Here is a 15,428-nt window from a genome sequence, read left to right on the forward strand (position 1 = left end):
TGGTGTGGTGGACTGCTTAAGAAGGGTTAATTTTAAAGCGCATTTCTGACAGAGAAAAGGAATGTGAGGAGTTAACCCAGAGCTCCATCTGTTTGGCTGGCTGCTGCTTCATCTGTCTATAAAAGGCGTGTGTGTTTTCTGATGAGAAGAGACCAGAAAGAAAGCCAGAAAGGGGAGACCAGAGAGAAAGAGAGCTTTGCTGCTTAAGAGGCTGAATAGTCAGTTTTTAGTGAAGGACTGGGAAAGGCCAGGCTGTGTGTGATACCTAAGCTGTAGTCCAAAGGGAAACATCATCACAAAGGCAATACTTCCAACACACAGAAGGCTTGGTTACAGGTATCTGCAAAGAAAGCACCTAGATCTGGGACAGTGAAGTCTCTGAGGGTGTGTGTTATTTAAATGGCAGAGTCAGGAGTGGGTTCCAGGGTCTGCTCTGTGAAGCCCTGTGTGCCTCTCCTTTAGAGGAAGGAGTAGAATATTTAAGTATTTGTAAAGATATGTGAAAAAAGATTTTCCCTGAAGAAAGTAGTTTAGTAGAGGGAAGTAATATTAAAACTGAGTCAAAGAACTAAAAGATGTATCAAAGCATTCCTGCCTAAGAAAGGTCTAACTATCTCTGAAACTTAGGCCCTTTCCGCACACGCAAAATAATGCGTTTTCAAACCACTTTCACAACAGTTTGCAAGTGGATTTTGCCATTCTGCACAGCTTCAAAGAGCACTGAAAGCAGTTTGAAAGTGCATTATTCTGCATGTGCGGAATGAGCCTTATATTCTTGTAAATCTGTAAATAAACATTCCATCTTTATTTGCTTGTTAATAAGCCTCAAGGAGTCATTCAAGAGTGCCCAATCCAGTCTGATAAGAAGAGCTTTAGGTGTGTGCCTGCTCGCTCTCTGCTCAGGCTGCCTTTACCAGTGGTGGTTTGGGATGGTGATCTCTCATTACAGATGGTTTGCCATTGTAGAGTTCTTCTTGGTATTGTCTGTACAAGTGCCAATCTTTCTTAGCTTCCAAGATCTGACAAGATCTGTATCTTGCTCCCTTCCCTTTTCTTCTCTTATGTACTGGAAGCTAATTAGCTATTTCTTTGTCTTCATAAAACCAAAAGTCACTGCTATACCAAAAATGGCAAAGAATGATTTGTACTTCTTCTTTTTTTCTTTTTTCTTCTTTTTTCAGAAGCCATAGTTTGCTGGTACAAGTGTAACAAATTGTGGTTTTCTGTGAACCTGGAAAAAACTATCATGCTTGTGGAATGGGAGGGGAGAGAGAATGCTAGAGCCAATCTATGAGGCTATAATTTGTGACTCAAAACCATGACTTGCCACTGACAACTCTATGTTTTTGCCAGCTGCGTCAGGAATTTATGAAGCTTATGGACTTGTCATGAGATAATATCTGGACAGCTGGCTATGTTTGGTTTGGTCAATTGCAAGTTGTGTGTGTCTTTTTTTTACTGGTAAATAATTGGCAATAGTATTGAATAAAGTCTGTTAAGATCCCACTGAAGTCAAATGCACTTAAGCCACTGGCATTTTAAGCAAAGATATGTTGATGGCTGATTCTTCCTCAAACTTTTGGTCCTTTGCTTATTGCATAACATTCAAAGAGCTGACTCTTCTTTCTTCTTTTTCTTCTCTAGACATTGTAAATTGTGATTTAAAGTCAACCTTGAGAGTGCTGTACAATCTGTTCACGAAATACAGAAACTTGGAATGAAGAATTTGTTGGAATTGCCACAGATAGCTGTAAATGAACCAGCCAAGGAAGCTACTCTAATCTTTGCAGTCTTTCTGTTTTAATTAAACGCTGTGCTTTCCTCAAAGGAGACACCATGCTTCTCAGAATACCCTTCTGTGCTTGTGTGACATAAACTAGTACTACCAAAATATGTTATAAAGTAAAAACCCAGTGCACCTATTTTCTGCTGAGATTTTTATACTGTTATACAATTCTTTTATTTAAGCTCTCTCTTAATTTTGCGCAGAATAGGCATAAAGCCTGATCCAGAACTGGGTTGAGAAATAGAAATGAAAACAGCAGCATTTCCCCTTTTTTACCACCCAGAGGCAGTGACCCAGAAGTTCATGCCTTGCAGGCTCTTTCATTTCTACATTGGAAACAGTCCTTCTTTGGGACCAAAGATCCAGTCCATCTTCTGACTTTGGTGCCTCTGCTCCAGTGCTCTTCTCCCTTTTATGTGCACCATGCAAAACAATCAGTCCAGGAATGTGGCCTTTTCATTGTTGCTGGAGCTCAACCACAGTTCTGGTTTCCTCAGTTTTCCTCAGTTATAAACAAGCTTGTGGCACTGCCTTATTACCAGGAAGAAGCCATCTAAGTTGTCATGGGGCAAAATGGTGCTTTAGGTTTGGCAGATAAACAACTTGGTTTTGGATGGTCCAGTTTAATGGAGTTGTGAGTCAAGCCGCAGGGAATTTTCCATGATACTGTGTGTATGTGTGATACATATTTATTTCACAAAAGAATTCCTCCTCCCCATAATGAGATATAAAAATGCTGCTGTAAAGACAATGGAAAGTATACAGGCAGACCGTTAGTAGTATGACTTAAATGAGATTTTTTTGAAAAACCCTTAAAAACAGGCTTCACCTATTATTTCCTATGCAATAGGGGCCTGTGTATACATTCCTCATAATTTTTTATTCCTTAACGTTTACGATATGCTTTATAGATGCAGAACAGCACACTTCATGGTATTTATGGACTAGAAAACTCTTGGCTAGTTGGTACTAAATGTGTAGATAATTTCAAACTCACAGGTCTTTAGCAAAACACAGAAAAGTCATCATGGTGACACAATGACAGAATAGAATATCTGCTCTTAGGCCTCTGAAAGATTAAAATAAACTTGACTTAATTGGAATGAAGCATTAAAACAAAACAGTTGGCACAAGAGGTTTAACTGCAAACAAATACATATTATTGAAACAGAGAAATATTCTTCTGTACTTTGGTTTTTACAGATTTATCATTAATGAAGAGTGTTGAAAGTTTACTGAAAATCATGCTATGCAACTGCAACATTATTTATATTGGGCCTGACATTAAAATTTTAAAGTGTCTGAATTTTATCAGGATTTGGTAAAAAGTACCTGTATGCAAAAATGAAAGCTCACAGCACATCACACTGTGATGCACTATGCTCAGTATTTAGTACTATTTCATTTTTAGTACTATACTGAAATTTTGGAAAAAGCAATTCTGTAATCCTCTTGAGGACGTGACTTAATTTACAGAAAAAAAACATTAACTCTCTATTGTATATATTTGACATGCAAATTTATAATGAATTTGTATCTAAGTTCCCTACCAGGGGTAGGGAACCTGCGGCTCTCCAGATGTTCAGGAACTACAATTCCCATCAGCCCCTTTCAGCATGGCCAATTGGCCATGCTGAAAGGGGCTGATGGGAATTGTAGTTCCTGAACATCTGGAGAGCCGCAGGTTCCCTACCCCTACTTTAGACGGATTCCGCATGGGCCAAAAACTGCAGTGTGAAACCATTTAAAACCATTTTACACCATTTTCACACCGCTATTTTTGGCCCATGAGGAATCCGTCTTAGTTTAGTTCACCTTGGATTTTTCTTTTCTTTTTGGAGTATGTATAAAATTGCTCATATTATACAGGAACGTACTGGCTACCCTTCTCATTCTGATCTACTGTACTTAGATATTCAGAATCCTAGAAGCTATTCTCATTTTATCCTTTAATGTGGTGAAGCTGCAGAATTATGTTGTCCCACAATACTTTTTGGTGTAAAATACATGGTCTGAATACTCCCATGTTCAGTAACAGCTAGGATTTAATGTGTCTGTGATGATTTGTAATATAGTGAAGTATTTAAATAAGGCCAATTATTTCTGGCTACAAGGATGCCTGCAAACAGTGTGGTTCCATTTTTGTATTATAAAAGACTACTCTGATTAAGAACCTATTTCAAATCACATGGATGTAAGAAAAGCCTGTATAATATCATTTGTTAAGATAATTCAGGTTAAGATAGAATACTCCCTCCTTTTTTCTTTGTGTCTTTGTAAGTGTTGGCCAAAAAAGCCTTTCCAAAAACTTTTAAAACAAAAGTTGAGTTCTCTGTTTAAACCTGCTCAGACCCCTTCCCATCCTACTCGGAGTTCCCTGAGATTGTCAAAATTAAGAGACTATTGAAGTTTAGTGCTAGCAAAGAAAAACAGAAAAGTCTTCATCACTTGAACAGTAATTCAATATCTAGCTTATAGTTATTCTATGAACAAGGGGAAAACTTGCAGCCAAAATTCCTGGATTACCCTTCACAGAGTAGCACCAACAAGCTATAGAATTCTGGCACTAATTTTACTTTGTATGATTTCCCTCCAGTCATTAGCTAAATATGAAGTTACATAGATTATCATTTCATATCAGTTAGCTTTGTACTGAATGCAACTAATAGATTAAAAATAGAATTCTCTGAACAATAGGGAAGCTCTCTGGTGTATCTGAAACAATAAACAAATCTTATTTTTAGAAGTAATTGAGAGTTTGAGAAGAGCATATTGAGATCAGTTTTCTGTCCAATGTTTAACCAAGAAGTCAGAAACAGTCCTCAACAAAGCTCAGAGGTCTGTGCCAAGGGTATCAGTTCATTTCTAAACTTGTTGACAATTGTTAGCAATTAGTCTCTATTTATGAAATGCTCAATTTGTAAAAATTGTGTCTGCATTTATTTGCAGATATAACAAATATGAGGCTAACATGTTAGTACTGATGACCAGTTAGATATTCTTGCAAATATACTGCTCTTCATATATTTTTTTAAGAGGAAATGTGGATGTACATGTTTAAAACAGTCCAAAATGCAACAGTAACATGTTTGCAGTGCTTCAGGAGGAAAGGAACTGAATCCAGCTGCTCCATTCTTTTTTCAGAACATGTCATCAGCTCTGCTAATTTTTAAAAATTGGTCCTGTATTCATAGAGGTTTCAACTGGATCAGTGATTGAACTGCATGTGCAGCACTCATCTAGCTATGGATAAGGTCTTTATCTGGATTAGAATGACTGGCTCGATCTATGCACTCTCTTAGACAATGTACTTTACACATGCATTAATCCCTTTTGCCATTTGCAGTGAGGAAATCCTGTTCAAGTGTTCCATTGCTAAATTGCTCCTATGTTAAGCATTGCTTACATTTTGAACATTTTATAATAATTTGGTGATAGCATTTTATTTCCTGGAACTGTTTCTGTCCAAATTCCGGTATGTTACTTCAAGAATCAACAAAATGTCTTGTGAGTAAATATGAAGCTGGTTACATTTTCTAAAAAATACATGTGTTTTGAGATCACGAGTAACATTTATTTTGTCAAACCAAAGACCAAGCTTTATATGTCCTAAATCATCCTAGTTTATATTTCTAACAGATTTATCACCTATGTGAATTTAATATGAAATAGAATCTACATATTATATATTAGAGCTGAAAAATATAGACATATATACTATACTATATCCTATAACAATGCTATATTGCCATAGTAGGATTATGTCTCCATCACATAAAATAGTCCTTTTTTAAGATGTGAAAATGAATGTTATAGTTGAGTAAAATTGTGTGATTAGCATAAAGTTCGGATTCATCCAAAATTCATCCCTTTGGTTGTTGGAGAACTTAACGCCAAGCACAGCCTTGTTTATAATACTAGAAAGTAAAATGATTTTGTGTTTCATAAAAAGAATTGCAGTGGCTTTGCAATTATGTCTTGATTGGGCCAGCACAGCATAACATCTAGATTCATCCAGGCCCAGACCTCATGCTGGTAGGATGAGGAACAAACAACAAAAACTCTGTCATGGTATACTGTGCGGTGCCACACAGAGCAGCATTTTTATCTATTTCCAACTGTTGCTCCATACATCCTTGTTCAGACTCTCAGCATCCCATAAGCAATTGCCTGTGGGATGCTGTAGTCCTGTCACCACCCAGGAAGAATCCCACAAGGTATTGTTATGAATTACTACCACATGGTTACCATGATTTGCACAATATTGGAAGCTTGAAAAATGTTGGTGTGATTGAACGAATGTTGCTTATCATCCAATGACCTTGAGGCTCTAAATAATACAGATGGCAACTCTGTTTGATCTGAGCCCACAGCAGTACCACACAATTCCAGGTAAACTTATGGAGTCTGTTGAATCTCTGAACTTGACCACTAGCTTTGTTGATCCTAAAAAGAGTTTCATTTCCACGCGCATTCATTGATTATTACGTTCCTTTTGCAACTGCCTCTAACCATCTGGGAAGATACCACCCCCCACCCCAAAAAAAATATGACCAGCTTGCCATCCACATTAAATATGTTATGGTCTTGTCTATAGAGATTTATAGTCAGATAACTGAAAAGGAATATACAAAAAAGGATCTGGGTGAATTCCTGTTTGGTGCTACATCCTGCCTGGTACTGTGTACCTTCATAGACAAAGCTGCTGCTGAATCTTAAGGATTAGAAATTAGATTTCCAAGAACCTGATTTCTCAAACACAGAGAGAAAGTTTTTAGTCCACGCAGTTACAGAAAAGAAAAAAAAATCTGAATATTCAGAACTATGCTAGATTAGACAGGAATGAAGATTGATTTTTTTGTCCCACTCATCCTTCCTACCACAAGCTGCCTGTAACATTTTATCCATGTATCTTTTTAAAAAATGTTCAAATATTACATCAGGTAGGGATTTTTATCAGAGACTCATACACCAGATTTATAATCAAAACAGCTTGCATGGATATTAAAATAAACGGTACTTGATCAGCGTGCCTAACCTTTCCTTCATGTCAAAAAATAGATCTTTTGTAATGTCCAGTTATTCTTGATTAGTTTTGACAGTGCTTTGTTTTTAAGACAACACCAACAATACTAAATTGAAGTATTTATTTTAAAAATGGTTTTCATTCAGTAGCCAGAAAGTTGTATCAATATGTAACACACCTCACATTTAAAGTTTTTTTCTTCTGTTTTTTTTACTATGGCTTTTCTGTATGAACAGTTATTTCCTGATTATGCTGAATGTTATACAGTAAAACAGCACCTTGAAATTATAGTCTTTTGTGGAATTTATTTGCCAATTAATTGTGGATAATTTGTCATAATTCTCAACGCTTGTTCTTTCTCAACCAAATAAATGAAAATTAGACTTTGGAGGTTTACCTACCATCCTGAGTACTAGTTAGTTTTATAATCAATTACATATTATTAATCCACTGAACTGAGCGAAGCATATGGTGAAGTTATCTCTATGATATGTCCTGTGAAATTTGGTTAGACCCAAACACTGTACAAGCAGAGCCCACTGACAGAAATTAAATTTTCTGTCTCTTTCTGTAGCCTTGAAAATGCTGCCTTCAAGCTGGTCAGAGGACCCAATAGATGAATGAGAGGCATGAGGGGATTGTCTGCTTTGGGAGAAGAATAAATTGTAATTGCCACCCGCCCTCCTTCCCTTGAGAGAATGTTTGGTTCCAAGCAACTGTAACTCTGCAGTTCTTCAGATTAGAAAATGTGCAGTCAAGTTACAGCCAACGTATGGAAATCCCATAAGGTTTTCAAGGCAAGAACTAGCAGGTAGTTTGCCACTGCCTTTCTCTTCACAAACACACAGGTATTCCTTGGTGGTCTCATCCAACCACACTTAGCTTCCAAGATCTGAAGAGATCAGGGTAACATGGGCCATTCAGGTCAGGGCAGAAAATTAGATAGATATACATATTTGATGCATTTTTCCCTGAACTGACAATTGACAAATGAATGAGTTTTTGAATCTAAACTTATTAGTTTGTCATCCGTGTATTTTGTGACAGAATGCTTTTGATTATATTTTGTCTAAATTAACTAGAATGCCTCAACTACAAATTTAAAAGCACTTATAAAGTTTGTAAACAGGCTCTTCAAATGCAAGAGAAAAAAAATCCCTGTAGATCTAATCATGATAGCATTAATGAATGTTAAGCACCAGTTGAGTTTCAGTGTTGTCTTTCATATCTTAGGTAAGGATTCTCACTACTCTGGAGGAAGCAAGTAATGTGAACAAATCTGGTTATTGTGTGAAATGTTTATCTCACTAGATTAAAGTAGTTTATATAAAAATGCAATACAAATTTAAAAGCTGCAACAGATTCAAATTCAGCAGCCAAAATTATACTATTCAGACTAGACCCTCATCCGTCAAAATATCCACAAAAGTCATCATGTCTGTCATTAAGAAGCTATTCTTAATCTCTGTATAGTTCTATGGCAGGACCTTGGGACACCAAGGTGGAAGGACTATGGTTGCAAGATTATGACAGGGCCCAGTCACGCTAGGAAACTACTGAACCAGGCAAACTTATGGCTTTCATATGTTTAGTTTACCTGGGTAATATGCAAGCAGCCCATTAGTGCAAGTCACTAGCAGTAAAAAAAAAAAACCCACGCTTGGTTTTTTACAGTTTCACTCACATGATGAAGGTAAACTGAGCAGGATATGATGCAGATGTATTCACTGGAGCAGACAGTCATTTGAGAAGAGGAAGTATGTACAGTGTATTGGACACAGCTCATGAAGGGCTTTAAAGTTAAGCACCAGTATCTTGAACTCAGCTCTGGAATACCACAAGCAGCCATTGCAGTTGCCCAAAACTAGCTGAATATATTCTCGCCTATCTATACTTATTAGGATGTAGACAGTGACCTAGCTGGGGGGGGGGGGGGGGTTGCAGGGTTTGAACTTCCAGGGAGTTCCGAGAAGGGGTGCAGCTATGGGAGGGGGCACGGCACCCAGTGTGACACTGAGCTACATTTTACACTAGCTTTACTTCTGGATTGTCTTTAGGGGCAGTCAAAAATCAAGAGTAATTGAGTAACCAGTGTATGAGGTTACAACAATGTGGATATTTACACTTCCACCCCAGTACCTGACAGACCATACTCCCTACTCAGATAGACAGCTCTCAACCAAGTGAGACCCAGCCCTACTGAAAAGATGGGGAGAAAATTGTCCACCACTCTTAACCACTGCACCATGCTGGTTCTCACATCGAGGGGTTTCAATTCCCCCTAAAATAAAAGAATATTCTCTTCACAAGCACAGAGAACACACTTCCTTAGTCAGTTGTTCCTGACAGCAGCACAGCTCAGGAGCCATGCTGGGCTCAGTGGTAGTACAGCCTGGGAGTATTTCTGGAAGAAATGCCAGAAATCATAAATCTCAGTGTCCAGCCTGGGATTCTCTGCAGAACCCAGACCCAAGGCATCCTAAATGATGAGGCAGAGGTTGTGAGCTGCATAGTAAATGTCCTTATGGCCCAATGCCTGGGTTGCTGTCCTAATGTTTGCATTACATTGGTCACCCTGAAGTCAATCAAGACATTGTCATGGGCCAGCCTCTGGAAAGTGAGCCCTTGGGGGAAGAGCTGGGCCAAGAGAGTTCAGCCCAGCCAGACCCCTGCAGGGTGGTCCTGAACAGCGGACTAGCCAGGGCTCAGAGCCAAAGTGCCTTCAGAAGCAGCTTGTTTACCTGACCCAACCCCATCTAAGGTGCCTCAAGCAATTAGTTTACCTGAGCCAGTTGACCAAAGCAGACAGTGGTTTAGAGAGGCATTGCAAGCAAAAAAACAAAGTGCACAGTTGCTGGCTCAAAGGAAGTACCTTCTTCAGCATGGAGAATCTGAGTCCCCACAGAAGAAGATTAGGCTCCTGTGAAGACCTATAACGTGGGGGTTTGCAAGGCACACTGGCCTCGACCCAACAGGACAACTTGATTGCTGCATCACTTCCATTCACCATATTGAACTCTGTGGACTGCATGAACACTTATGGCAAACAGTTGACTTATTGTACTGGTAACCTGGCTCTGACTTTGAAAAAACCAACTCAGTTTGCAGACTTTGTTGCTGACTTCCAGCTCACTGTTGCTTAACAGACTGCCTCTCACCAGGTAATGCTACATACTGTAATTTGTTACCCCGTCCTGCAGCCTAGTTTGGCATAGATAGTCTTGTCTGCCCACTCCCCTATTTGTTTCTTGATACCAGCAAAGAAGACATCTTCCTTGTGCACCTCGTCAAAAACCTTGATAGGGAGCAGAGCCTGGTGGTAGCCACTCTGCCTAACACTGGTTTTGTCAAGACCGTGGGGGGTGTAGACAGATTTTCCAGCAGATGTGTTACACACCAGTAGATCACCCAGTAGTATGCAAACCAGGAACAGAACACAGACACGCAGTCAGCTCCAAAGATTGTTGCAATACTAACTAACAAAATGCTTCGCCAGGCAACAGGTGTTTCAAGGCACCACTCCTCTGCCTTCTGTGTGCTACATATATACAAAACATTTATCTATCAGATGCAGGTGTCTTATCAGTTGCACATGGCTCAAACAGATGCATATAGCTATAGCACATATCAGTCCAGGAAGTGATTCACATTTTCATGCCCTGCAGCAGCAGCAGTATTAGTGAATGCAAATCCTGTGTTTGGGTGGAGTCCATTGTTCATGAACTTAGCATGCCCTTTTGCTGAATCTTTCTGTATCAAATATGTTTTCCCAGTTACTATCCATTCACTCATTCACTGATGTTTCCAGTTTGCAGCATTTCATTGAATTGTTTGGCCATTTTTGAGTGCAGGCTGGTCAGATATTTGAGCCAAAATATGATGATGATGATGATGATGATGATGATGATGATGATGATGATGATGATGATGATGATGATGATGATGATGATGATGATGATGATGATGGTAAATTTCACAGCTGGTTGTTGGCCTTCATTACAATTCGAGCCTCACCCAGAGGCCTAGGAAGTTGTAATGTATCGGCATAGTATTCGTGCGGATCCCAGCAGAGCTGCCTTCTGAATTTGACAGATATTAATTTTGTCCATTCAAACATGTTTCAAGTGCTGCCCTAGTGTTTTTGGGATGGCGCCCAGTGTGCCGATTACCACTGGGACAACCTCAGCTGGTTTGTGCCATAGACGCTGAAACTCGATTTTCAAATTGTGGTATCTAATGACCTTCTTGTGTTCTTTTTCAATGACTCTGCTTGTACTGGGCACTGCTATGTCAATGATGGTCACTTTCTTGTCCTCGATCACGGTGATGTCTGGTGTATTGTGTTTCAACACTTTGTCCGTTTGGATTTGAAAGTCCCTCAGGATCTTGACCTTCTCATTTTCCATTACTTTCTCTGGACAATGTTTCCACCAGTTCTTAACTGATCATAAATAGTAATTCTTGCATAAATTCTAGTGGATCATCTGGGCCACTGAATTGTGCCTCTGCTTGTATTCAGTCTGGGCAATCTTTTTGCAGCAGCTGAGGACATGATCTACAGTTTTGTCAGCTTCTTTACACAATGTATATTTTGCATCATTCAAGGATTTTTCAATTCTAGCCTTGATCGAATTTGTTCTAATGACTTGCTCTTGGATGGCTAAAATCAGGGATTCAGTTTCCTTTTTCAGACTTCCAGTTGTTAACCACAGCCAGGTCTTTTCGTTGTTGTTGTCATTGTCCTTGACCTTCTCCAGAAATTGGCCATCCATCTATTAGAGATCAGGTTTATGCCAGAGTAGTGCTCTGTCCACTGAATTGAATGCTCCTTTCAAGTCAAGAAAGGCCGCATATAGTCTGCCTTTTTTCTTGATTGCATATTTGATTTCTGGGTGATGGAATACTAGAATACTAGTGATTCAGGACAGAATAACCTGGGTGAAAGCCTATTTGTTCAGGTCTGAGAATCTGATATTGGTCCACCCAGCACATCAGTTTATTTAATAAGTATTAGGCATGTAGTTTGCCCATTATTGACAAAAGGCTAATAGGTCTGAAATTAGAAGGGCAGGTGGGATCTCCCTTTTTGTAAGTGGGAATTACAATGGCACTTAGACAGGACTTTGGTGATTGCATAAAACTATGTATTGCTGTAAATAGAGAAGCCAGCAGAGGGGCCCACCAATCTGGATCGATTTTTAGCATTTCTGCAATTAACATACCAGGGCCAGCTGCTTTGTCTGTTTTTAGTTGGTAGATTAGTTCTTTCATCTCTGGATGCATCCCTGGGGACCATGTGGGAGGTTCCGCTGCCTGGTACTTCCTAGAGTCAGTGAAATCTGGATTGGCATTGCCAAATATGCCTAAAAAGTATTTTTGCCAATTGAAAGGAGTAATATCTGGTGAGACAGAAATAGTTTTGTGCATAACATTATTTGTCAGCAGCCAGAACTGTCTGGTATTATTGGAGAGTATGGTATGTAACAACTGCTACCTAAGTAGTGCATCAATGCAGGCCGCTGGGTTGGTGTGCACTGGCAGTGGGAAGAGGAAGGTATTCCTTGGGTGCTGTTTTCCACAGTGAGAATTAAGAGGAGGAGGGCATAAACAGTGTCAAAATGGGACGATACTATTAGGTTTTATCCATGAGAAGGTGTTACAGAATGGGGGCGGGGAGAAAGGGAGGGAAAGCAGCCCCAAATTAACTTCTATTTTCCAGCAGCACTAACTGAAGAACTGGCATTCTTCCCACCAGCCACTCAGAAGCTTTGGTTGTTAATTCTTTGGTTTCAGGAGCTTCTGCTCTGTTCCAAATCAGCAAAAGTCCTGGAATCTGTCACAAAGGGCATGCAATAACTTAAAAAATGTGAAGACACTGAGCACTAAAAATGCCAACAACAACGACAACCTTTATTTGGCATTTAAAATAGATTCTAGACCGTTGCCAGACATTTTTGAAATACAAATCAAGAGTACATTCAAAACGCAGACAGGAAGACTGTATATAGCAGTATACATTACTTAGAAAGTTCTGTCACTTGTAAAAGAAATTTTGCTACTTTTTCCAAGAGCATTACATTTGTATTGTTTAACAGAAGCTCCACAACAGAACAGTCAGAGTCTCTTTCAGATTTGTCTAGGGCCAGCCTGAGGGACAAATTCCTAATGCTCACATATCTCGGACAGTCAAGAATAATGTGAGCAAGAGTCTCCACTTGATTTTTACAGTGTGGACAAACCCGATCCTGGAGAGGGATGGATAAGTAACGACCCTTTGTAATGGCCGATGGGAAGGTATTGGATCTTGCCCTTGTGATAATCCATGTCTGTTGGGGTTCAGCTAATAATTCAAAATATTTGGCTATGTGCCCCTGTTCCGGTATTATTCCGACAAAGAGAGGTGAGCATGAATTATTTGCTTGCCCCAACAAGATATGATATTCCTGTTCTAAAAGTCTGCTTTTTAAGGTTCGGAAAATCTCTCTGGGTGTCAGCATACAGAGATCTTCAAATAATAAACCTACTGAGTAAATTTTTGATTTGAGAAGTTGATACCATTCGGAGGCAAATAGGTCTGGGCGCGCATTGTATATTAAACTGCGCACATCAGAGTTAAAACATAATTTGATCCAATACTTGAATGTATTCAGCCATGCTCTTGTTTCAAGTAGGTTCTGACCAGTTTCTAAGCATAGTACAGCATATGGTACAGAGTGTGGTAATCCGAGTATTTTATAGAGGAAGCCAGATTGTATTCTTTCAATGGAATTGTTCCATGCAGTTATCCATAAAGGAACTCCATAGAGAAGTTGCTGAACTACCTTGGAGTTGAAAACCTTTAGAGCTGCTGGGATATATCTCCTTCCCCTGGTATGAAAAAACTTTACCACTGCTGAAGCAGTGTGATAACTTCCTTTTACAGCAATATCTCTATGTCTGGCCCACACTAAAAATGCCAACTGGGACAATCATGTTTCATGGGAACATTCTCATTAGATGATATCCCCAGGCACATATGTATTTGCTGTCACTTCCCTTCTTGTTGCCCAGTTCCTCCTGCTTCAGAGTACGGGAAAATGAAATCAGACGATGATATGCCAAAATAATGGTTCACTCAAAATTCCAAGTGTTTCCAAATGTCAGAAATATTTTTATTTGTATTAGGACGTTTTGCTATATTTCTAAATAGGGTGTTAAGGTTGGATGACTAGTGCATTCTAACCAGATATACCTATTGGGTTTTGTACTGCACCAATTCTCTTCATGCCCAGACATTAACTTCACAAATGGACTTACCTGTGAGCAGCTAAAAAAAAATCCCTAAACCACACCCAATCGCATAACCAACAGAGCATTGTGATGGTTTTGAAATGGTTTGGCCAGCTCTCTAAACAATTTGGGAATTAATCCTTTTGTCCTAGGCAACCATTTCTGTCAGATTAAGTTTTGCACTGCATCAGATAGTCTGCTTCAGATATTCTTTACCTTTGAGGTTTGCGCAATACAAATCAGAAGAAAATTAATCTTACAAAGCCAGTATAATTACGGTTATTGAAAAGTTATTCTGTGCTGTTTTACTGAATGCTAAGATTCAGAGTTTTCAGTGGAAAGTAATCAGTCGGGCTGAGATGATACCTCATTTAAAAATGAACAATGCTGATCAAAGCTGCATCTTCTAATTAAAAATCGATTATTTAGTGCTATTATGTTACATAATACAATTTGACATTTGCAGGATTCAAAATTGGCTGTTCAACTTTCAAGTTATAAGTACCCAACATTACATTGATTTACACACTCAAAGCAAATCACACCTTAATACAATTTTCTGTAGTAGCCAGAGACAAAAAAAACCCATCATGATAGTTTTGTATATAATATTTTTAATGTTATATCTCTTCCCAACAATCCATGAGGAATGATCCCTTTCTGGAAAATAGGGGGAGTGGGCCTCTCTTATAAGGAGGAAGGGCTAACAATGATGAGACTGAGAGTTTAGAGAAAACCTGATTGAATGATTATGGCAACTACAGAACTGAAACAAAAATTAGAAAAAACAAGCATAAAAAACTCTGTAAGAATGCTTATTAGAAGATCGTGTTCCTTCTACATCACAGAAGGTAGCCAAATTTTGTATACTGGTATACAACAAGCGTAGATTACTATTAAGACAGAGAGCCGCATTGTGTGATGACGACTGTAATAATATCTGAAGTCAATGTTATTAATGAATAGATTTTAAATTGGATTTTATACTTTTAATTTTTGTACAAATGGAATGCTATGTATTTATATGTATTCTGACTTTAAATTATTGGCTGGCCTAAAGGCCGTAATAATAACCTACTACTACTACTACTACTACTACTACTACTACAAGCATAAATATCTAGTTACAGCTTAGACTGGGAGAGGAGGAGATAGAAACAAAGTTCAGTGCCATGATATGAAAAGCAGCATCAGAGAACAGCCTTAGAATCCAGGGAGAAACAGGACTAGAGACTGGCTGACCCAAGTGTGTCATATGGGCAACAGAATCTATGGTTGAACATTGTTAATTATTAAGTCTTTACTTGCATACAGTTATACTTTCCATACACACATGCAATGCAAGTC

The 15,428-nt window shown here is 38.8% G+C and overlaps 1 protein-coding gene across 1 annotated transcript in view; it reads left to right on the forward strand.

Annotated features, from left to right (window-relative positions):
• Nucleotides 1–7,102, forward strand: part of PARVA (parvin alpha) — an 83,884-nt gene extending 76,782 nt beyond the window's left edge. The window contains exons 13-14 of the mRNA XM_048484027.1: nt 1,645–3,327; nt 3,471–7,102. Of these exons, the coding sequence (XP_048339984.1) occupies nt 1,645–1,721 (77 nt within the window). The 3' untranslated portion in view covers nt 1,722–3,327; nt 3,471–7,102. The remainder of the gene's footprint in view (nt 1–1,644; nt 3,328–3,470) is intronic.
• The last annotated feature ends 8,326 nt before the right edge of the window (nt 7,103–15,428 follow it).

The sequence above is a fragment of the Sphaerodactylus townsendi genome, linkage group LG02, assembly GCF_021028975.2.
Source record: "Sphaerodactylus townsendi isolate TG3544 linkage group LG02, MPM_Stown_v2.3, whole genome shotgun sequence".
In the NCBI taxonomy this organism is placed as follows: Eukaryota; Metazoa; Chordata; class Lepidosauria; order Squamata; family Sphaerodactylidae; genus Sphaerodactylus; species Sphaerodactylus townsendi.